We start from the raw sequence: 23,900 nt of genomic DNA, 5'->3' as shown, positions 1-23,900 counted from the left end.
CAACCAGCACGCCCCTCTTGTTCTCAACCGTACCCTTACACCATCAAAAAGAAGTGCGGCCTGCTCAAAAATTCAACATCGTTGCGGAGTTGTTCGCCCTGCAGCAGTACCCCCGCCCACCACAATAAGGTGGTACATGTTCTGTTCGTCTTAAGGCGCTGCTACTTCCGCCTGCTGAGTTGCCTGTAGGCGTCACTCTAAATCCTTGCCTAGCCGCAGGTCACAGCAAACCTCGTGGGTAAGCAACACAAGAACCTTCAGCCTGTGGCAAGCTGCTCTAATCTCGTGCCTCCACTGTAGTTCCATATTGGAAATGCTTCTGGCGATGGCTGCCTTCAGCTTATCGCCAAAGATCCGGCACATCCACACTGCACGTTGCCGTGTCCGCAACTCTCGTTTGTAGTAGGCGGTAGCTATAAACTTAAAATTACAAAAGCAAAAATGCTGTAGCAATTCGGGCCCGGATTTACCCAAGACGGCCCAAATAATGCTTCCTACGGCTGACTGAGTCCAATGCCAGCAACAGCAAATGTACTCCTGCTCCCATGGGCCCCTGTACCCCATAGAGATTCGAGGTAAACAAAGAGACAATGAAAGAACTACTCGCAGATATTTCCTATACGCAGCAACTGCAACCTTGAGCAACTATGCAATGTTCAGCTCCACATAGACGGATTCGAGTAGTTGCCGTACGTCTGCCTCCCTTGGTTGCTGTAGTTCTGGTTTTGCTGCTGGTACGAAGTCTGATAAAAATTGCTGGCTAGCCCCGGAGGCTGCGAATAATGCGTATACGCGTTGTAGTTGTAATATCCCCCTGCTGCTGCAGCCACCGCGGCCTGCTGCTGCTGCTGCTGCTGCTGCTGCTGGTCCGCGCTGTTGCTGCTACCACCGCGGTGGTAATTGCTGCCACTGCACCAGAAAAAAGTACAGAACGTACACTACTCGAACTTCAGTATGCACAGTCCAAACCCGTGAACCACCAAAATATGTTTCACCAACAAGTACTAACATCTGTAAGCCGTGTTGAAGGGCACGCGATCTGCGGCCAAGTGCAGCCATCCAAAAATTTTTCGCGACAGCAGCACTCTGTGACAGTAAGATGCGCTAAGAGGACCTCAAACAACTCCTACGTAGAAAATCAGGCACGAACTTACAGCTGCTGCTGCTGTTTAAAATTGTTGCTCTTCCCATACTGGCTTGACATCACGGAATTACTGTTCAACTGGCCTTGCTGCGGCTGCGGCTGCTGCTCCCCTCTGCCCCCAATGGGGCCTCCGGAGCTACTGCTGCTGGCAGGTGGGGGCCCGCTGTTGCCGCTGCTGTAGTGATACTGTGCACCAGCAGCGTTGCTACTCGCTGGTGGAGTTCCCACCTGCAAATGCAGCCGCAAACGCAGCAGGAAGATATGGTATGAAGCTCTACGCTGTATGTCGCAGCTCTGCTTACGTTAACGTCAAAAGCAGCAAAAGGAGAATCCACTGCTTCGAGGTGCATGAACACGACAACGGACATGAGGACCTCTTGAGCTCCCTTACTTTGAGTTGCGGGTGTTGGTAACTGCTAGCTGAGAAGCCTGGGGGAACAGCTGCATTACCCGAGGCAGAGGCTGCAGGGTAGGGGTTTGCTGCTGCTGCGCCCGCCACATGCAGGCTAGGATTGTAGAAAGTGGACACCCCTTGGCCTGCTGCTGCCGCTCCGGCCGGCGCTCCTGCAGCGTGCTGCTGGTGCTGCTGCGGACCGGTGACCCCAGCACCTGCAGCCCCTGCAGCGCCTGTGGCCGCTGGAGCGAGAACTACTCCAGGTGTCTGGGGCGCAGCTGCTGCAGCAGGAGCAGCAGCTGGCGCTGCTCCGGGTCCTCCAGCGCCTCCATACATCTCCGTGGGGGCCGCTCCCGCTGCACTTGCAGCTGCTGCATCGTCAAACGAGTCCTGGTGAGTATATGGAGGGTAATTGTGCATATATCCCTGAGGCAGAGCGCCGGGTCCTCCCTTTGCACCGTAGGGGCCCCCCATGATGCCATAGTGCGGTAGCTGCAGTAGCAAACAGAGCGACACGGACGACTACGATATCCGCAGGAAGAAACCATACAAGACCACGGAGCAAACCAGGAAGCAACACATCATGGGCAACACAGGAAACAGCAGATATGACATACCAAATTCCCGTGGCCGTAGTAGACGCTGTTGTACTGCGGATATGTCGTGAGCCCATGGTAGTTCGGGTAGCTGTAAGCTGCTGCTGCAGCTGCTGCTGGCTGGCCTGTCAGGTTCGGGGCCAGTCCAGGAGGCGGGGTGAAAGCATGTGAGTTGTTGTACGCAGCCGCTGCAGCAGCTTGCTGCTGCTGCTGCTGGCCTGGAGTTCCCTTCCCGCTGTTGTAGTGCTGCTGCTGTTGCTGCTGCTTCATTTCCTCCCGCTGCTGCCGCTGTTGGTGGCTAGAACCGTCCAGTGACCCGCCTGCAGGAGGTGGCGGAGGCTGTTGCTTACCTTGCTGCTGCTGTTGTTGCTGCTGCTGCATAAGAGGACCCACACTGCGATTGAAGCCATTAGCTTCTCCCCAACCCCGCCCTGTCTGCTGCTGCCCATAGTGCTGCTGCTGCTGGTGGTGCTGCTGCTGTTGCTGCGCGTAATGGTGCTGCTGCTGCTGCCCGTAGTGGTGCTGCTGCTGCTGTCCTCGCCGCTGCTGTTGCCGGTCGTGGTGAAGCCGCTGTTCCTGCTGATGCAGCTGTTGCTGTTGCATATGCTGTTGCTGCATCTGCTGCTGCGGTGGCTCAATATACGAACGCGCGACGGCCTTCTGCCCCGACTCTGCGTGTTGTTGCTGCAGTTGCTGTAGCTGCTGCTGCTGCTTCTGCGCTGCCTTCCTCTGCGCTGCTTCTATCTCAAAAATGCGCTCCATCTCCTGCTGCTGTTGCTGCTCTTGTTGCTGGGGCAAGTATATGCCTCCTGGAGATGCTTCATATTCTCCACTAGGCTGCTGCTGTTGCTGTTGCTGTTGCTGTTGCTGCTGTTGCTGTTGCAACTCTGGCGCAGCAGCCTGCTGCTGCTGCTGCTGCTGCTGCTGCTGCGGTTGTTGCTGAGGAGCTGCCTGGAAGGGCTCGAAAGAAGAGGCGACAGAGCCGAACACGAGAGCCTTCGTGCTAAAGTTGGGGGCACCCCTAAACCTCGCCGGCATGACGACGGGCTCAGCAGGGGTGACTGTTACAGCAGGCACTGCTGCTGTTTCTGCTGCTGCAGCCTCCGCCTCGGCTTCCCTCTTCTCCGTGCTCACAGGATCAGGCACGGAAGGTGCTTCCGGAGCTGGAGGCGACGGCTTCGGCGAACGCGGCGGGCTCGGCGCTGCCGCTGCTGCTGCTGGAGAAGGGCTCCTTGACCGTCCCTGAACCGCTATAGGGGACAATTCGCGTCTGTAGGCGGGGGTGGGGGGGGCAGCTCCCGAATCAGGCTGCAACAACGCCTGACTTTGCGGCTGTTGCTGCTGCTGCTGCTGAGTAGGAGCAACCGGCGAATGCGACCGCGGCGAAGGCCCACATGGTGTGCGCCTGCCTCTGTGCGCCGCACTCCCTGTTGCCGCTTTGGGGCTCCCCGCTGCCGCTGCAGTCGCAGTTTTCGATTCAGCTGCAGCTGGAGCTGCTGCTGGCTGCTGGAGCTGCTGCTGCTGCTGCGGTGGCGGCTGGGGTGCCGGCCTAACCAGGCGAGCTGCCCACGTTCTTGGCTGCGCCGGTGCTACGTGTGCCGCTGCTTCTGCTGGTGCCGCTGCCTGTGGAGCTGGTACCTCTTCTTTTGAAGCAGATGACGCCCGCTGCTGCTGCTGTTCCTCTCGTTTGACACAACTGGATGGAAGGCCACCGTCCGGACCCTGCTGCTGCTGCTGCTCCGTACTTTGTGGTTGCCGCTCTTCCGGTTCCTGCGGCTGCTGCTGCTCCGGTTGTCCTTCAGGTTGGGCTTGTGGTTGCTTCCTATTTTCCTGGTCCCTTCCTGTACACAAACACATAAGAGCCCTTAGCCACGTAGCTGTCTACCACCTCCTAGACGGCCCCCTGCTGTTGGCGCTGCTGTTTGTTCAGCTCTTGCTCACCATTTTGTCTTCTTGCCGAGTTGCTGCGCCCGCCAGGTCCCCGCTGCTGTTGTCTGCGTCCCTCGAAGCCCCTGCCGTCTCTCATCTGCCTGTACCCCCTGACTTGTCTGTTGGCCGGCTGCTGCTGCGTCTGCTGCGCCTGAGTCTGCTGGTTCTGCTGTTTTTTGTTCCCGCCGACCATCTTCCATGAACCCTGCTCGTGGCCTGTGCTTTCCTCTATGACCCGCGCCACTTCGCTGTGAATGAGGTCCTCTCGGTGCTCCAAGCGCCGCACGAGTTGTAGCACGTCCTGCTTGCTGTAGTTATAGCACTCTAAAACTGGGTGTACCGACTCTACCATGCTTGCCGTTCGGGGAGACGCTGAACGAACATCATCTGAGGGGAAGGCCATACGCATGTCACGCACAAGTGAAAGGTGGGAAGCAACGCGAGGGTCTGACAAGGACGCAGCGGGGGGGGGTCTCGGTGCACTGCCGACGGCCGCCGCTGCTGTTGGCTGCTGCTGCTGCTGTTGCTGAGAGGACGGAGCAGAACCTTTCGCCTTCCACTGAGTCGTGCCGCGGGCCCCCCCTCTGGCGGGCACCCTGGATGCCGCATTTGGGCCTTCCTTTCGCTCTCTGTTCCCCCACCTGCCTGCCAGCTCTGCGGAAGCCCTAGTCTTTGCGCTCGACGGCCCTTGGGAAGGTCCCGGAGGGGATGAAAGAGATGTGGAACCCGCCGCAGCGCCGCCAGCAGAAGCCGCAGTCGCAGCAGTCGGTGTGGTGGCAGGTCCACTCGATGAGGCCGCACCCCCCCTAGCCATTGTACCCTAATTATCTAAGACAACGCTTATCCTTGTGTATTCAAGCGAGGAGGCAGCTGCAACAAACGCTTCTCACGGCAAAGATCGCACGCAGTTCTGATGACTTTCTGATTGCTGCGCGGGTCGTGCGCCAGCAGCAGCTGCTGCATGAGGTGCCCCGCTGCTACTGCTGCTGCTACTGCTGCTCCTCCAGCACACTGCCAGCCCCACAGCAGCAGTGGTCATTCTGAAAATGTGTTGGGCACAAATGCAATGCTTTGTGACTTGTATTTATCACTCGATTTTTAAAGCGCATATTTAGAGAAGCGGAAAGGGTACATAGCCAGGTAGCCAGTGCTGCTGCTGTGCCCCCCACTGCTGTTGGTGAGGCGGGTGGCAGTAACGAGACGCAAACAAAATATGACGAGGCGTCTCGTCAACAAGCTAATTGACTTTTGGCAAATAAATACGTAAGAAAGGCAGCAGCAAGTTCCTCTGCCCGAGAGAGGCAGGTGAGCCAGTAGACATTTCGGGCCTCTAGTGTCGTGCGTTGGAGAGGTTTCGGCAAGTCTAACGAGCCTAACACCTGTCTATTGAGGAAGCGCCGCAGTAAGACGACACATAACTAGCTCTAGCTCTCTTGAGGGTGTTCTTTGTAAGTGCTTTGCCAGCTCTCAGTGCCTGGTCCTTGACGGCGTCTTCAGAGCAGTGTTTCCCACGCTTCTACGGGGAAGAGGAAGTCGTGGACTCTGGTTATTGGCGATTAATTGAGGCGATTCCCTCTCTGGCTGATGTTTGCGACGTGTTGTTCCATAACGCTGAACCATTCATTCTGGGGAGCCAGTGTCTCGAGGTCAGGGGAAAGTCATGATATGGATTGGATTGTGTGGAGCGTCAGCCATGTTAGAGGGCAGCGATGGAGTAACAGCTTTCTTCCAGTAGGGTCCTGAGGTGGATTAAAGATGTATGAGTTCCAGCGTCTTCCCGTAGTCGCAGGCTTTCCTGCTTCGAGCATTGAGCATTGTCGGGTCAACAGAACGCTTAGTTGGGGTGCATGCTACGCTTTTGAAAGTATATGCTCTTTTTGCAGGGAGGTGATTCAGAATCGGCCTTCAGTTAAGCTATGTAAGGGCTAAGGGTTCGAGACTGAGCCAAGTTCCTCTGTAGTTTAAATGGGTTGAGCAGTCGCACAGACAAAGCTACACTGCGCTACACTTACTGACAAAATAAAATCAAGAATGGGGGGCACTTTGGGAATATAAAGAAGCCTTTTGGGATGAAATAGGGGACTTCTCCTCCCAATCCTAACGAAATGGGTCCTAAAGGGCCAAGATTCTCCAGTCGGGGCTGGTGAAGCTAGCCGCTAAAATAAATCAAGCGTCCCTGGAGAGTGCCTCAGCCGCAAAATAGCGTGTAGAAATGCCCCAAATTAGTGTATCTGTTTTTGTTGAGCTAAGGTCCCATAATGGTTGCCTTCTAGGCAGGGTGAAGAGCACGGAAGCCAACAGCGCGTTATTGAAGAGACCCCCAAAGGGGCATCTAATGGGCCTGCTTCGTTAAAAGAGACTCACTAGACAAACTCTTAGAAAAAGCAGTGCTTCAGGCACGGCAAGATGTCCTGAAAGGGACCGAAACAGCAGAATCCTGGAGGCATTCTCTGGAGACCGACGCCAGTTGCGTCAACGTGGTTACACCCAGTGTCGAGGGTGAAAGGGGCTTAACACCAATACGAAAAACGAGTTTGCATGCTAAAAGAGAAAATCAGAAGGAAAGTGATACTCGAGGAAATAAAAAAGCTTCTGAGTTTCCCCACGCCTCTTTCTCAACCTTGCCCCCAGCTCTGCTCTGCACAGCCGGAGCTAATTTGACCTGTTATTTGAAACGAAGTGGGTTGCGCAACTGCGTAGATGACCGTGCATAGAAGCACCAGAAGGACGTACACTGCACATGTACACACAGTGAGCATCAAGGGTGGATTCTGCAATGCACCGAGCATACAATTCGAGAATCGAATCAAAACGCACGCACAGACTGCATACAGGACGAGATCACACTACTAAGCCCCCGGTAAGAGGATACACGGAACAGCAGCTAACCAGCTGCGTCTTGACCGGCTGCGTGTTCCTCAACAGCCGACTGTTAATCAGGGCACCCTACCAGGAATGCTGGTGAAAGAGGTAGAAGGGAGCCGCTTTACGGAAGCACCTTCAGGGCATCCGTAGGCCTTGTGGAGAGCCCTTTTGCCACTGTGGGAATACGCTGTAGTTGATGTCGACGGAAGCTTGTTGGATATCCTTAGATGCCTTGCCTCAATATCGTTTGTTTAGCCAAACGAAATTGCGGAGATGGGTAACTGCAGTCGTCCCGTGAGCAGCTGCTTTTCGAGAATCAAAGTTTAGAAAAGCTGGCACCAAAAGGAAGGATATAACGGGACTATACTTCAGAGGCCGCAGCCCTAGTGATGCGAAGCTTAAGTTTAGGAAGGGGAAAAGGCTCTAATATGCGCCTTTGCAGCAATGAATGCTCGCCTAGCACACACAAATATATATTCCAGGGAGCTGTTCACATCAGCCGGTTGAAGTTGCCAAGATGCCTTTTTAACTAGCATTAAGCTCAACCAGGCAAGTGAAAGACCTGGCGCGGACAGGCAACGCAAAGTCACGGGCGAGCTAACTCAAATATGTAGACTGTGCCGCAGTGGCAGTGGCTGTGCAAGATGCGGCGTCAAATATGCCCTCAAGTGCCGGAGTGTGTTATGTGGCCTTAACATGTTGGTGGCTCTCCTTTTTGAGTGCCTTTGGGAACATCTGCGAAAATCTCTTTGGTAATGGTGCATCATATGAACTCGCCGGTTGAAGAACGGCCACAAGTCACGGTGCAGCAGGGTTGGCTGAGAGGTATGGAGGTAAATTTTTTCAAGGTCACTTCCTAGGGGGGCCTTTAGAGGAGAAAGGGCAGATTAAGTAGTCAATAGAGAGACATGCGCAAATTCGGATGGCCTCCGTAGACCGGTGTAAGAGCTTATGCGCACTAAAGGGGATGAGGATTCGGCAAGACTCAGCGTTGAGCTCGACTAGACTTTCTTTCATCTTCCATGAAAGCTTGCAAGCAGTTGAAGCGCAGAGCAGCCCAACTCAGGCGCTCTAAATGCTTCATAGGTGCGGAACTGTTCTTCCCCAAGCACCGCCAGTCGAACCCCGCAGCAATTCCATGATTAGATGACTTTCCCTGCTCTGATTAGATATTACTACTGTGCGGAAATGTATTTTTACACTACAGCATGCGTTGAATTCTGCGTAAAATGCCGACTACCCTACGCAATTGATTAGAAGCCCGCGGGCTCTCATTCCCCCAACACTCTGTAGCGTTGAATTTCATTGCTCAATTTTCCCGCACTGCCACGTAGAGTTACTTTACACCAGTATTTGCGGACTCTGTCAGCAAGGCGGCTCAGTTCAACTCCAATAAGTGGACAATCACAGTTCTGAATGCTGTTCGCTCCATTGGTACACCCCCTATTCTGTACCACGGTTTCCCTAAAGTGCTCATTTTCGAACGGAACCTTTGATTTTAGTCGGATATATATGAAATTCTCTTCACCGGTTCAGCATCAGGCTTACTATATCGTGTGCCGTAGTGCGATGGACACAACAGACGTGTCTAATGCCAGCCCCAGCAGAGAAGGCGCACTGACACCCAGTTGGACAAGCGACAAAAAGTGTGCTTAGTCCAAGCTCGTAAACTGGCGAACAGTACGACAAGTGACTGTTTTATTGAGCTCTCACCCTATGTTGTGACTGCAGGTTAGGCTACCCCTTACTGCAGGCCATCTTGACACGGCAGGCACTTTGGCTGGTACCACTTACAATTACCCCATCACGAAGCTCTCCCCAGAGGTATGAGACTGACTGTAGAGTACCAATGTGCTAAGTAGCAGCAAAGGGCTTGTAGCCTACGTGATGCTCACGTGGCTTGGCATTGCGTAGGCGATGAGAACAAACAATGGCTCAGCAGGAAGCACTTGCGTACTGTCAATCAATGCCTCATACGCAAATCTCGCTAGGACAATCCGTTCACGGCCACATACCGCACCCCAAAACTGAATCCCTTTCGGCTTTGCGCCTCAACTGTTGTTGCTGAGATATCATTTGACCTGTCCCAACTCGTTCAGAATTATCTATGTGAGGTTCATTGATTTGCCAACACCACGCTCAGTCCAGCTTGTCAGCTCCCTGGACTGAGCGAGTTGAGCAGCCCGAGAGACTAGCATGGGACAGACTGCATCCTGGACCAGCGGGGCAGCAGAGACGATACTTTATATTTTGTGAAATGGTGAGGCGCTCTTGACAAGCTTCTTGAGAAACAGCTCGATATCTAACAGGCCGCCGTGCATTGCTGCAAATTCGGTAGTGCCAAACGCACAGACGCCAAGAGGCCTGCCTCACTCACACTGTCAACCCCCAAGGGTCCCTTTCCCACCTGCCTTTCTTGTTTCCTCATACTCTGCTTGTCACTATGCTCACGGACTCGCCTTCGTTAGTTCCTTGATTTTTTCTTTCTCTCCCTACATTCTACATTTCGTGGCAAACATTAGAAACCCGCTTCCTTTGTCGGGGTTGGTTTCGCGTTCCACTCATGAGACACTTCGTGCAGAGGGAAACTTGATAGCAAGTATTCATATACGTATTACGAAGGAAGCGACAGTACAACTACAGGAACCAAGTAACATAGCCGAAAAATATGCTATGAAGTGCAATTAACAGAGGACCAAAAAGTCCTATTGCTGCTTTTTCTGTTCTTGTTAATTGCTTTGCTCTTCCTAGTTGATGCACTAGAGCATCTAATGGCCTAGTAAGTTTCCCACAGTAACTGTAGTGTGTAGCACTACGATGTTGCACAAATACAACCCCACAAAGTTGCAACATTTATTATGCTAGACGTGAAGCATTATTAGAAAATTCACAGCTAGAGAAACTAGGCTGTTGGCCGAGATTTAACCTAAGGTGTGCGGCTGCAAGGCCAGGGAATGGAGCTAGCTGTGTCACACGTACAGCGTGCGGGGGATGCTCGCATACCGAGGGACAGCGAACTCCTCCGGGAGATTAGAACAGCAGCAGACTTGAATCTTTTACTTTTAAGGGTCGATTTGGGCTTCATTGGCCTTATTCATAGTGCCTATGTAGAGAGACAGGAAACCTGTGAGGCAAGGCCAGGCTCACTACAGTAACAACTCATTCTGCGCGGCCATTCTATGCGGCATCGCTGTTTTTTCTGATCCTCCTAGCATTGAAAGCGTGGAGACAGCCTTTGGCATCAAAATTTGCAGGTATTGTCAGGCGCCTTCCTGCCAACCTCTACCTCGCCCTACCATGCCAGCTAGGGCTTGCACATTGCATTGTGTGTATGTGTAGTGAACAGCGGTCTGCGCTGCTACTATGTGACTTCCTGGCGCACGAATATGGGCCCTTCTGCCAAATTCTCTACATTCGACACATACCTCACGAAATAACACTAAACAATCAGTAACCTGCCATCCTTCGACTCTGTCAATCGAACCTCTTTAAAAGTCGAGGATCATAGTTTTGACTCTCCCGACCCGGTAGGGGTGATGCCCCACACCAGTGCCGGCGTCATCGCCAGCCTCAATCTTAGGGTATCCACAGACACTTCTAGTCTACACATGCTAACTCGCTCATAAATTGCCTTGTTTCGTCACTAGTAACGAGTTTTCTGTGATCTTTCAGAGTGCTAGCGTCTTAAAGGTCACCAGCTAGCTAACCTCTAAAGGACACCAGCAACTGCCATTGTAGCGCCTGCGCACTACAGTATCCCTCGGCTGTGATTCATAGAGGCTCCCGCCACTACACTGTATATTAGTTACAATGGTACTTCTGCTCTTCTTAATCTAAGGCATTCAAAGTTTTTTCCCTTGCAGAGCTCTAAAAAACAACTCTTCCGAGTTGTTTTTTAGAGCTCTGCTGTAAAAAATAATAAAAAGACAGTACATACGCGGGTTGTTCGTACTTGACAGAGGAATGGGTGGCTGAGAGAGAATTGTTTACATTTGATCACATCCTCCAAAAACGACGTCTCTCTGCTGTGATACATCGAAGCAGCATTTCACCCAGTGTCACTGAATGAAATAGAAGCATCCGAAAGAGGGAACAGATCACTGAGAGGATCTGCCGCCAACCGCTTGCTGCCAAAGAACGAAGCCGTCTGGTGCCATTGCACACAATTGTCCGTTTCCACAGGTCCATTCAGCACCTGAATAAAGAGGCCTGCCCGCTTCGGCAATGTTGTTGCGACGCGGAATAGTTGGCCGTTCCCTTCGAACTTCTCTTAGTCTTAGAGCACTCCCATTCGACTGTTTCACAGGGAATTGTTGTAGCCAAATGATTGTAGGAATAACGGCAAGGCACACGCAAATTGCCAGGTGAGGCTTTTTTTCCCCCACAAATCCGTTAAATGCCTACACTGCAAATATAAACTAAAGCCTTAATCCATGGATCCCACACACTTGGAAGCAGATCCCTGTTCTCAGCTAAAGGTGCTACTCTGAAGACCTCACAGCGGCTGAACAGTTATTAGCCTCGTGGATCATGTACACAGAACACACGCTCCAGAACATCACCTTGACACTGCTCCAGCTGGAGCGCAAATCAATACCTTTGAAGTGTCTCGTATTAGCACTTTTCAATTTTTATTTTTCATTTTTCATGCAAAGCTGCTCGAAAGGGCTGAAGGCCGCTCTGCCGATTTGTCTTGTGGGACGACAGCGGCTCCAAGGGCTCTCAACAGTCCTCCGGCTAGATTCCAAGACGCTCTTCGCGTAAGTCGCGGCCGCCTATCATTCAAGGTCGCCTTTTACTTGGTTCAATTGAGACCCCACGAAAACCCAAATAAATTGTTGCCGGAGCTTTCAGGGCTACGTGCAGGAAGCAACGGGAAACCCTAACAACCGCAACGGCGTCAACAGCAGCCGCAACAACTTCAGCAGCATTGGAAACAGCTTCAACCGTGCTCACACCAGGAGAAGTTTCATATTTTCTCGCTTAGATTGTTACCTTTGATGCATGGACACTCGGGAGCGTTTTCCGATCCACGGGAGACCCTCCAAGTCCTCGCTCTGTCATGGTCCTAAGCCTCTAGCGTCTTCTGATCGGGATCCCTAGCATGAGGGCCAGAAGATCCCAGGGCCTGCAAACTTTGATATACCCTCATTCAAACTGGGGGTTGTACTCCTCATTGAACTGGGCATCTATAGGTGATGCTGCAGAGGGTTCCAGGGACCGTGGGGGCAACTCCATTCAATGCACCGTTGCAGCCTCCTGCTGGCGTTATTTGGGGTCTTTGGAAATGCAGACTGTGGCGCAAGAATCATGCACGCTCTTATTTCTGTAAATCATACCGGTTGAGTGGCTCGCTCACAGCTCCACTGGGCTATGCAGCACATCATTGTGGCAATGGGCCACCAGAGGACCCTCCGATGGGACGCTTTTTGCTGCTAGGGGCGCCCCAAATTTCGAGGCATCCGCCCATTCCACTTCCCTTTTCCACTGGAGTGAAAGACACAACGTACCCACCATTATTTCCCTCCAGGGACCGTAGACTCTTATGCTTCTCTAGCCGCTTGTACGTTAGACCAACTGATGCCCATAAAGGTTCTTTTGAAAAGGTCTCCGCACTCAGGGAGTCCGTGCCGTTTTCATCGGTCCGTTCAAATGGAGAACGTCCCCAAGTGTCCTCTGGAGAAGTCCCTTCAAGAAGTGCAGGAGAGGGGACCAAATCCACAGGGAAGCTCCATACTGGTGACTTGGGTGCCGTGGCTGCTGAACGCTCTCGTGTATCTTTGTTTGAGTTTTTGGCGTTTCTAAAGGACGAGAAGTTTCGGGTAGCTGGGATCATGTTTGCACTGCTCCTGAGTAGTGGTGCTCAGCTGCTCCTGCCGCTAGCCGTAGGCAAGCTTGTTGATGCCGTCACACAAACCACCGGGGACCAGCATCAAAAGCAGCAGCAACAACAGCAACAGGAAGTAGCGCAGCTGCAACAACGGGAGGGCGAACAGCAGGACCAGCGTCGAGAAGATTCATTCCACCGCCAGAGTAGTGTGACGGAAGGCTCCAATAAAATGACAGCAGCAACGGACACGCCCTCCTCACCGGCGACAACAGCAGCAGGCAAACCGCCTCCTGTGGTCGGAACAGGGAAGCCAGAAATAGCAACAGCAACGGAGCCCAGCTGGAGGGGACTTACGGGTGTTTTTGAGGAGAATCTGAAGACGCCTGGCGCCCGTTTGGGTATCTGCGTTGCTTTGGGAGCCGTCGGGGCTGTGACATCTTTCACCCGACTTTATCTCCTTGAGTCAACTGTAGGAAGACGGCCCCTCCTTGCTGCTAGCAGTTTTGGTCCTGAGGGAACCATAACCTATTGACTAGGGTGCAACATATGGAGTTCATCACTTCATGCGTTTCCCCTCAGATTGAACGGGTCGCTTGCCGTCTTCGCTCCACTTTGTTTTGGCGGCTACTCCATCAAACAACACAGCATTCACAACAACAGCAGCTAGGGTCCCTAGTGAAGCATCTTTCCCGTAAGTACCTTCCACCAGCATGGCGAGGACGCTAGGATCTTTTCGTGAGTAGTTTCGAGCACTTGATACATACCTCGATATTACCAGTTGTTGCAATGGGATGTTGGGGGGCTGTGTTCCTACACAACTCAGCTGAAAAGGTTTGCTCTTGGGTCTGGAAGTCTGTGTTTTGGGGATAAAGCTTCGGCTTTGGGGATTCCGTTATGTGGGGTTTCCTTGCAGAAGATGTTGTGACAGCGAGCAGAATTTTAGTGGACGTGTCCTTTGGGCTTCGTTGCCTGCTGACATCTGTCGTTGGTGCGTTTAGCTGCAAAAATTCTCTCATTTCTTGATGCCCTATGCATCCTTGTCCCTCCTCTTGTCTCATACATTTTGGTGCATCCTCTCTTTGGGCGAACAACGTCTTGAAAGCCTATCACGGCGTGTGGCTTGCTGTTTTGTGCTCTATGTGCCATCTCTCAGGATATGCCTGCCCTTCTATGTTCTTCGTTAAGTGTGTCTCTCTTGCATTGCTGCTGGCTCTTTCCCCGTACTGCCTGTGTTGCTCTGGCTTCGCCTATATTCATTGGTTGGCTTGCTCTGTGGCTGTATCCTTGTTCACCTGTTCGTACATTCACTCCCTTCCCACATACGGAGTTATCGTCCAATCGAAGCCAATGACTTTTTCTCTTTTTCTCATTCCCGCGATTTCTGCCTTCGTGTCTTCCCCATCTTCCGTTTTTTTGTGTCTGCATGCAGATCTCTGTCGCTTTCTGACTGTTCCTACTGTTGTCTGGAGCGTTATCGCCCCAGCTTCACCTCATCTATGCTGCTTTGCTTTCTTCATCTCTCGCGTTAAATTTGCTGCTTCATATGTGGTGCTGTTGCATATAAATTATCGTCTGCACTGCGCATGGTTCTCAGGGATCTGCCTTTGTTGGGCTGCAACCCCTTTGTTTTTCCTAATGTCTCTGCTGCTGCCGATTGCTGCCGCGACGGCCGCGCTGCGGCTTTCAGCAAAATCCGTCGCGAAGCTACAGCAGCAGCACAGCAGAGCTCTACAGGTGGCGTTTCAGCGCGCAACAGTGGCCCTCAACTCGAGGAGGCAACTAAGAAGTCTCAATGGAGAGGCTGTGGAAGCTAAGGCTTTCGACATGGCGGTGCGACGGCCAGCTTGGTGCTTCTGCCTGTGCTGTTTCTCGTGTTCACTTTTGCTTTTCGTGGCTGCTTATATTCTTTTCATGCTGGCTTGCCTTCGCCATCGGCCTTTTCATCCCGTTTAAATCCAGTTCTCTTGCTGAGGGCCTGCCCACCAAGTCGCGCATTGTATTGCTGCATTAGCTGTTCCTGTGTTTGCGCTTGCTGCTGTCGTTACGTTTGTTGCTATGAAGTACTGCCGTTGCAACTATGCTTTGCCTATTGCTGCTCCCGTGCGTGATTTAGCTGGAGGGCGTCTTGGCTGCAGCTAAGAAGAGCGCCGTTGCAATTGGCTGTCGCCACGCGTTTGTATTTGCTGCTGGTTCGAGTCTGCTGGTGCATCTTGTGCACTCTGCCGCATCACTCGTTGCCCAAGGTTTGTTCCCTACACCTACTTCCCACTATCACTGGCTATTCCCATGTCCAGTCCCGCTGCAAGCCTTTGCCTATCCTATATCTCCTATCAAACAACCTGGTCTTGTTTATTGCACGCGCTACCGCACCGGATACATTGCAGTCGTGACGTTTACGATGGCACTTTCTGCGAATGCTGTAGGTGTCCTGACGGGAGGCCAAGTTATGTCGCTTGCGCTATATTCGGCCTTTGTGGGCTCGTCTATCCAGGGTTGCGTTACAGCCTGGAGCGACATTTCCCGTTCTGTTGCTGCGGCGGGAGATATGCTCCAGCTGCTCCTGCGGTCGCCTTCCCCTCTCCTTACTTCCCCATTAGATTATCAAGCAGAGCTGACACGATTTAAGGAAGCCCTTAAGCACCAAGAGGAACAAGAGGCAACGGTAACGATGCCAGCAGCTGTCGGATCTGCTCGGAGAAAGGTTCCAGCAGTGGAGTTTAGAGATGTGTGGCTGTCGTATCCTGACAGAGGAGGCCGTTGGGCACTCAAGGGTCTAAGCTTTCAAGTGCCCCCTGGCTCTCTCGTAGCTGTCACAGGTAAGCTAGGCCCCTTTCATGCCAGCTGCACCGTGGTGCCCCTCAGGGATCACTATGTATCATCCCGATGCACGCGCGGACGGCTTGATGGAAACTTGCCGCTTTCGTCGAATTTTATTTGTCCTCTCTGGTGTGGATCTACTGCATTGGCACTTGCTGCTCTTGATGCCATGCGTAGGTCCGAGTGGAAGTGGCAAGAGTTCGTTAGGTGCCCTTTTGCTGCGACTGTTCGAGCCCCAAAGAGGAAACATTTATTTGGAAGGGCTTCCCATACGCGCATTTGACGAGCGCTTTATACGATCTCTTGTAAGGCTGGAGGTTCCAAGCTAGGGGTGTAGGCTGTAACTTAATGTTTGGGACTTTAGCATGCGCTGCAGGGTTCGGGGTTGACGGCTTGCAGGCCCAGTGTTCGTGCAAGTGTCAGCGATAGATATTTGTGTGGAGAGTGTGTGACTGGGCGTATGCAAAAGGTAATCCCCGTGCTCCAGGATTCGGTGCTGTTCTCCGGCAAGTCTCTAGAAGCCCAGATTCTTTATGGGCAGTTGGCGCAGCAAGAATTATCCGGAGGTGCACTGACGCATTATGTCTCGCCACACGAACACTCTCTGTAGACATTCGTGTATAGCTATACTGCTGCTTCTTGTGTCTGTGTGTACACTGCGTGTTTACGCATGATGGCCTCGTTGTGTTCTTCCCCGCACACATGAAATTGTGCACGCCAATAGGCTTGCATGCACATTTGAGTGGCCGTTTGCATTTAGGTTGTGTGAGCGTGCCATACACAAGCCCGAAGAACTATACTAGTCTGAACACTGGCGTGCATGATTCTGCTCCATCGCGTGTCTGCATACATATAATTGTGTGTATCTCGTGGTTCCACTTACGCTTATGTGCATGCAGACACTAAAGCGTGCATGAATGAATGCCAGCCTGCATAGTTTCACATGAGTAGTACACGCGGCTTCATTCATACGCGTCTATCTGAGGGCTGTTATGGCTGTATTTTTGCAAACAGCACGTTTTCATAAAGGCGCTGGGAGCAGGGTTTGACTATTTGTGTAGACTATTTGTGTACCTGCGCTCAAACGTCCACGTGCACGCAGATGCACAGCTGTATATATGCCATGAGCACACATCTGCGAGCATATGACTGTTTACACACATGGACACGCATGAGTGCCTGCCTACACAGGTATACGAGGATATGCGTCCAAGCATGTGCTGGTGCCCTCTCGCTCACTTACTTCGACGTTTGTGGATGTCCGTTGCATGGCGTGTACTTTTAGAATGAATCAGACATGCGTATGCGTATCCGCGTGACTGCGTGCGTGCAGAATATATGTACGTGTGAGTGTACGACTTTTGTTTCAGTAACATGAGGCTGGCAAGACTATGTGCTATTGCATGCCTGCGTATCTACGTACTCAAGAATAAGCAAGGACAGGTTTTTACGCGTGGTTTTGCTTGTTCTGGCACGTACACAAATGCAAATGAGCATTGTATTTTCGAATACACATACGCATGCTCTAAGATGGGTGTTCCTGCATGAGAATACAGTCGCAAACACGTCGATGCAGACATAGACGCTGATGCGTGCAAGTGCGTGCAAAAGCTTCCCTTGTGGTTCCATGTTCTGGAACTACTGTATGAATCCATGCTCATGTGGTTAGTTCACAACTAGTGGTGACTTCTGCACATACGCGAAAAATTGTAGGTATGCACCTGAATGTGCGCGCAGAGAAGCGTGCAGATACGCCTGCCTAGATCCTATACAGCCCCCGTTGATGAATATCCATTGGGAACCCCTTACATTTATGCGCATCGTGCTGCTTTTCTGCCTGTCTCTTATTGCTCATCAGCAGAGGGCCCGAAGCTGACTGTCTCTTCCGCTTGTGATGCTGCATGCGTATCCCCTTTCGCTGCGGCTCTTCCAAAGGGCCTCCAGACGCCGTTAGGCGAGCGCGGTGCCGTTCTCTCTGGTGAGTGTGCGTTCGCCCACTTGATATCTGCGTCTTCGCCTTAGTTGCGAAGCACATTCATGGTCTGAAAGACAGGCAAAGTCGTCAGGGGGTAAACTAGGTCATTTGAGGTGGGGAAACGATGCTCCTTCGACTAGTTTTCAGAATTCCGTATCAAGCAAGTGGGTTAGGCATTCAGGTGGCCAAAGGCAGCGCGTATGCCTCGCCATGGCCCTGTACCGGCTGGAGTGCGCCCAGAGGGCGTTGGAAGGAACTAAGGGCTCTCGCGTGCCTTGTTTGTTATTCCTGGATGAAGCCACGTCTTCTTTGGATGCAGACACAGAGCGTCAGGTCCTGTTAAATCTAAAGAAGGTTTGTCTGCCATTTGCGTGTGTAAATGGGTGGCTCATAGGGCGTCAATTGGCTTTTCTTAGGGGCATGCGTCTCTCTTCTTTCTTGTGGTGCGGTGCAGAGGCTGCACGGGGAAACTTGCCTCTTCATAGTCCACCGACCCGGGGTATTAGAGATATCGGACCACATTATGGTATGTGCTGCTTCTGCTACGGCTTTTGCCGCTCCCTATCAGCTGTTCGTAGATAGCCGTGAGAGACCAAAGGCAAGGGCATTCAATCATGTGCGCTATGCCCAGTGATCGGATACATCCATCCCAAGAAGAGGCGAGAGGCGAGACAGAAATTAAAAAAAGAAGACGCAGAAACAAGCAAGAAGCAGATTAACTGCATTTATCAACCATTTGTCTGCAACTGCACTTGCAGGTATTAGACGATGGCCGTGTAATACAGTTTGGCCCCAAAGAAGAGGTTCTTAGAAGCCCATGCCTTCCACTGCAGTGGTAAGCTTCATACCCCTAACTCTACCCAGGAATGGTGCTTAGTTAGTTGTAATGAGGTGATGCCCCTTTATTTATACCGGGGATTAGATTTCTGGGAGCACTGCCAACTGTTTAAGACTTTCTTCAGCTTTCATTTGACCGCAGGCTCGTATCCGGAGCAATTCCTAGTAGGTCTGCACTCATACCTGACGCCCCCGTAACAGCTACAGGAGAGTAAGTGCTCCCAGAAGGGTGTATTCTGGGCTCTAACCGTTGGGGAAGAAGTGAAACCAGCTTGCAGCTTTTGGTTGTCAGCGCCATCCATTAGCCTTCTACGTAAACACCTAACCTCGCATGTGCATTTTTTCAACGAGTTGAATGATAGCATATCGCACCCAGAAAGGTGCTGAATCAAATAGAACAAAGGAAACCTTTCAAACTTACGGGACATCGGCCTCCCTCTTAAAAATTGAACCTGCACAAGTCTCAGGCGACGCAGCGTACCGCACGCAAACTCAGGGCCCAGCCAGTCCCATAGGCGGCACAACGCATGAGGCTCAGACTAAGGTCCCCACAATGGGGCCCTCAAGTTAAAATAGTAATAAAGAACATGGAGGCCCTAGGAGCAACAGTAGTGGGTCCCCGTCACTCTTCTCAGTAGTCCGTTAGTGAACGAGTTGCAGGGGCTGCATGCTTCGACTGTGAAAGGCAGCATTGGTCAAGCTCAAAGATATTCGCCGTCTTCAAGATGGTACTAATGGATCTTATATAATGTGGGCGACCCCAGGCAGAAGTACTCCTGGTTGGGCTAGGGAAAAGATACGCCCTCTAGGGGCGTTCCGGGCGTTCCTCTTCCGGGGCGGCGGTGAACGTTTCCGCGTATTTGTTCGCTTCCTCTTTCTTCTTGTTTGCCGTTGCTGCGCTCCACCCCAGTTCCTTCGCCATCATGCTGCAGACCTGTGGCACCGGAAGAATAGCGACGCCACAATAACAGAAACAGAGAGTGTATCAAACCAAGCGTTCTCCTACACACTGTATCACATCATCCACAACATAAAGAACTGGACTGCGCGTCAAGCGTCTAGCTAGTGCTGCTGCTTACGGTGTCTATGGCTTCGACGCCCAACTTGTGGTCTAAGAACAGAATGGGGAGGCGCCTGGCCAAGATATCGGAAACTGAACGGGCTTGTTCGTATCTGCGAGGAAAACGAAGAAGAATTCAGGTGTGGGCGTGCAGTCCTGAAAGCCTTTGTCTAGCGATGGTGGTGATGCTTGGCTGCCAGCATCCACGAGATGGAGTTGCACGTGGCGTGCGTTTTAACGGTCTTACCGGCAAGCGTAAAGAACTTCAGCCTTCAAGTAGGGCAGGCCTTCAACCAGAGGCTCCATTAGAGATTCCTTTTTGGCGAGCTCAACAACATCTCTGGCCATAAATCCATAGTGTCTGACGAGGTGCTCTCTTTGTTCGAAAGTTAAAAAAGGGAAAGACGTGCTTAATTCGTGCTCCAGCTTTCCACTGCAGAAGCGACAGTCCTGTAGTGTACATGCACGAACCTCGGAAAAGCATCCCATTAAGCTAAGAATAGTAAGGACAGTGCTCCCACGGAGGAAAGACAACAAACGCAATGAACAAACGAAGTTGCAATAATCCACAGCCAGTGCCCGCCAGTGCACACAAGTCAGAACGGGCATCACACAAGGGGCTACGACCCCCACCTGACATTCAAAGGTAGAACAGTACTCGAAATATTCATATTACTCACTTCTGGCTGGAGTGTGCCCAGGGGATCGACTGCCCCTTGAACTTTCATTCCTTTTGTGCGACACGGCATTGAAGCTGCCACCTTGTCTTTGTGTACTTCCAGAAGGGTGTCTACCGCGTCCTGTGTAGGCATTCCCCAACACCGACAGTAAGCAAAACGCAAACCGTAGATTAGTCAGTGGCACGTCTGAAAGTTGCGTTCTTGGTTTTCAGGTCTCAGCCTTCTAATGTGTCACTTTGGCTGCTCAGCCTTTTTGATCTTCTTATACGTTTTGACTGTGCACGCCGTCCTCTTTTGGAGGTATCTGTCTCTCCCATGCTTGTCCTGCTTAACGTATCTGCTCCATTCTAACTGGCTTTTGTAGCTGTGCTCTTGTTGTTCCTGAGTCTCTTTCCCTGTGTTAAAATCTAGGTCGTGAAACTTAGACTTCGTCTTGCAAGGACCTTAATAAACAGGTGCTTATTAATTTGTTATTTCTGGATGTGTCTTGCGTAGCTCCCTACAGTCTCCTCACCTGCGCCATGCGCCTATACGTGGTCCACTTGCCACCCATCAAGCTTATGAGGCCCGACTCGCGATCAACAAGAACCGTGTGAGAGCGAACAACTCCGGCCGTGTCTTTTGCTTCAGATGTCTGGGAGATAAGTGGCCGGTGGCCTGCCCACACAGATTGAATGTCGCCCCTGAGAGGAAAGAGCCAGATATGAAAATGAGCAGCTTGACATACAAACAGCTTAACAAAACGAATGAGTTGAAGCAGTACCAAACTCAAAAACTAGCATAGACAGGCAGAGACAACACATATACATAGGCCAACTCGACCAAAACAGCAACGATGCGAAGCAGGGCATAGATAATTAGCAAAGCAGCAGAAGTCCCGAAGCTTTTGTCCCTGATTCTAAGCTCGAGTGCACTTCGTGTACCTCATTTGTTGGGGGTCCATCCTCAGGTAGGCGGAAAGTTCGTTGACCAGGAAGTCCACTTCACTCACTCCAGGTCTGGGTTCAGTTGTTTCATTGGCAGGCGCATCGGTGGTACCCGCGACAGTGCGCCCCTCCCAAGGAAGAAGAAACAACACGCGACCGTCGCTGGTCTGTGGTAACAGCAGTCCAAAGGGTGTCTTGTGAGTGTACCAGTGGGGTAGCACGATGTGCGTCCCTGCGCGTAAGTCGTGACAGCGTAACGGATGCACACAATCGTGAGCGCAAACGAGGAATTAGCCCCAGCGGCACAACATGAAAAAAAGCGCTTGATAAGTCAGGGACTGTCTGTAGATGGAAATAAACAGGATCTATGGTTTTACGAAAACGCCTAAGCTTTAGGGCGCACCTGCTGCAGGAATGACGAGAGAGGCTGCATCTTCATGGTCCATCTTGCGCACACTATCCGTCAGTGGCCCTGCAACAGAACTCATGTACAGCAGACCAGCGCCCAGGTTTATCTCGGTATTTCCTAAGTGCACTACACTAGCTATGTGAATTCATGGGAAACAGTGGGGCGAAGCAGCAGTTAAAGGTTGGGACTATGGTAAACGAAATATCACCTGTGCAGTTCACGACGACCTTGCAGTGGATCGTGAACTCTTCGTCGGTTTCACGGTCTTGCACTTTCACCCCGATCTACAAATACACCGCAACAATCATATAGGCTTACAGTTTTGGGGCTCTTAGGGTGTAGAATTCTCACCCAGCATGCGAAGGTCAACCTTTGTTATATAGTGTAGCTGCATTCTGAGAGTCCGCAACCAACAAGCTTTTCCTTAGAAGCTCAACACGCATGTGACATCTTACAATCTGTCCATTTTCGTTTTTGATAAATTCTTTTGCTGCCACATGGTTGGCTGCTGCTGCTGGCTGCATACCCTCCACAAATCCGGGGACAGTGGGGGAGAGGGCGAGAGAGAGACACATGCGACTATCGTTCATCTGGCCATCGAAGTATAGGAGAGAGCCCTTCAGTCCCTCACGCGGCAGCAGTGGTAAAGTGAATCGTGAGGTGCGAGCAGACAGGTATGACGTGGGCGGGATTTCTGTTAGTTTGAAACGCACAGATGCAGGCAGGTGTGCATACGAACGCAAGTACACAGAGACGAAGTACACCAACACATGACAGAGAGTAACACTGTATGCGCAGATTCTTCCAGATGCACATGCAGACACATAGGTGGACACAAGGAATAAGACAAAGATACACAAGCACCGTACTACAGACAACGATACACAAGCACCGTACTACAGCTAGAATTCCGAGGCAATTAATATTTAAAGCTAATCTTTAAACGACTTACGCGTGTCGCCGCAGCAGACAAGGTTTGCCAAGAATCCGTATGCTTTAACGCCAAACCAATAGTAGGGAATTTGCCACATCTTGTAAATAGGCATCAAAATTGCTAGCGGTTCGGCGATGTGGGGAGCTGCGCGTAGTAGATGAGCCCGCTCCTCTAGAGCCTCGCACACCAAAGATAATCTAAGAAGGCATCAACGCAGAGGCATGAATTGCAGTGCACATGAAGCCAAAAAGGTCAACATAGAAAAGCGAATGCAGAAGCAAAAGTGTCTATCTTCGATCCACGTTTCACAAGGCGTGTCTCACTGTCCCCAGTCAAATGTCTCGCAAGCCTTCTGCAAGTAGCGAATGCCTCCATGGACAAGCTTAGTGCTTTTGCTTGAAGTTCCCGAAGCAAAATCATTAGATTCCACCAAACAGCTTTTCAGCCCGCGACTGCTCGCGTCAAACAGTACACCCACACCTGTGCAAAAAACCCCAAAAGCACATACACATTAAGCCCTCTTCAGCCTGCATGTGCAAATATGTTTTCGTCTTTCCCTGACCAAAATATGGAGAGTTAAATGCTTAAATGCTTGACTTATCAGTTTATATATGAATGACAACTCGGGGATCAATGCACCGAGGGTAGGTGGGGGTATGTTTACTCAGGTGACTAAGAGAAGTCAGCTCGTTGCAGGCAGTATCACACTGCTGTACAGGTGTCTACAGACAGAGCTGAATGCAGCTATGACCATGTGTGTGTGCAGAGGTACGCAGGCGTATGTGTACAGTTTTATATTAGAATGCTATTTAGTGCGTTTGTGCATTTGTGTGCCGTGCATCATTCGCTTCACGACTCTCATCAGATGCATAGCATGAGCATCTGTACAACGGATGCAGCCGAAAGGGGGCTTTAGGAGCAGGAAGGAACACGACACTTCCCCAGAAGCACCCCAGCACGCTGTCCCCGTACAGCAGCAGCACAGGCATCCACGTTAGCGGAAGCAGCAGCGACAGAAGCAGCAGCGACAACAGAGGAGGCAACAAATCACCTGATGCGCCTCCCCCAATAACCAAAACATCGAACTTTTCTTTTTTCATCTTGGCGATCATCTCTTCCCTAGAGGGTGGGAGGTATGTTGGGGGGAAGCAGTCTCTTCGGTGGGTCTTTTGCGGGGTCTCCTGAGCAGCCGCTTCCAAGGCTTCTGTTTGGCCTACGTAATACCTAGTACCCACAGGAACGCCGCCTCTCTTGTGCTGCCTGCAGAAGAAGGTGTTGGCGATTGCAGCAGATGCCCCCACAGCCAAGGAGGAGTAGGCGAGACGCCTACCTAGGACGTGCATTGTCGATTAGTAGGGGTTTAGAAGACCTGATAGTCAAGGTTTTTTGGGTTGGTGCTCGGTGTTCCAGTCCCACGTCCTATACGGTCTACATCCAAGGGCCCCGGAGAGCCGGGGTAAAGAGGGACGAAGACGCCACAACAGAAGTCCAAAGGTCCACAGTT

The 23,900-nt window shown here is 51.7% G+C and overlaps 3 protein-coding genes across 3 annotated transcripts; 1 reads left to right on the top strand and 2 right to left on the bottom strand.

Moving 5' to 3' along the window:
- Positions 1 to 656: 656 nt before the first annotated feature.
- On the bottom strand, positions 657 to 4,877 carry ENH_00071360 (hypothetical protein, conserved; the record flags this gene model as incomplete). The annotated part of the gene is made up of 5 exons (XM_013582564.1): positions 657 to 909; positions 1,155 to 1,372; positions 1,536 to 2,030; positions 2,156 to 3,975; positions 4,076 to 4,877. 5 exons carry the CDS (start codon positions 4,875 to 4,877, stop codon positions 657 to 659), a joined length of 3,588 nt encoding a protein of 1,195 aa, XP_013438018.1.
- Positions 4,878 to 12,345: 7,468 nt separating this feature from the next.
- ENH_00071350 (ATP-binding cassette, putative) lies at positions 12,346 to 18,602 on the top strand (the record flags this gene model as incomplete). Its single annotated transcript, XM_013582563.1, has 12 exons — positions 12,346 to 13,227; positions 13,338 to 13,449; positions 13,672 to 13,746; positions 14,353 to 14,588; positions 14,872 to 15,574; positions 15,753 to 15,880; positions 16,045 to 16,141; positions 17,434 to 17,553; positions 17,732 to 17,904; positions 18,005 to 18,076; positions 18,309 to 18,385; positions 18,530 to 18,602. 12 exons carry the CDS (start codon positions 12,346 to 12,348, stop codon positions 18,600 to 18,602), a joined length of 2,748 nt encoding a protein of 915 aa, XP_013438017.1.
- A 590-nt stretch (positions 18,603 to 19,192) lies between these two features.
- Positions 19,193 to 23,739, bottom strand: ENH_00071340 (glycerol-3-phosphate dehydrogenase, putative; the record flags this gene model as incomplete). The annotated part of the gene is made up of 12 exons (XM_013582562.1): positions 19,193 to 19,321; positions 19,467 to 19,560; positions 19,695 to 19,897; positions 20,128 to 20,247; positions 20,642 to 20,810; positions 21,051 to 21,285; positions 21,457 to 21,525; positions 21,671 to 21,746; positions 21,918 to 22,156; positions 22,415 to 22,593; positions 22,720 to 22,876; positions 23,448 to 23,739. 12 exons carry the CDS (start codon positions 23,737 to 23,739, stop codon positions 19,193 to 19,195), a joined length of 1,962 nt encoding a protein of 653 aa, XP_013438016.1.
- Positions 23,740 to 23,900: the final 161 nt, after the last annotated feature.

The sequence above is a fragment of the Eimeria necatrix genome, genomic scaffold, assembly GCF_000499385.1.
Source record: "Eimeria necatrix Houghton genomic scaffold, Enh_scaff69, whole genome shotgun sequence".
Taxonomy (NCBI): domain Eukaryota; phylum Apicomplexa; class Conoidasida; order Eucoccidiorida; family Eimeriidae; genus Eimeria; species Eimeria necatrix.
Note: the sequence above shows the minus strand (reverse complement) of the source record. Positions and strands in the feature narration are given on the sequence as shown.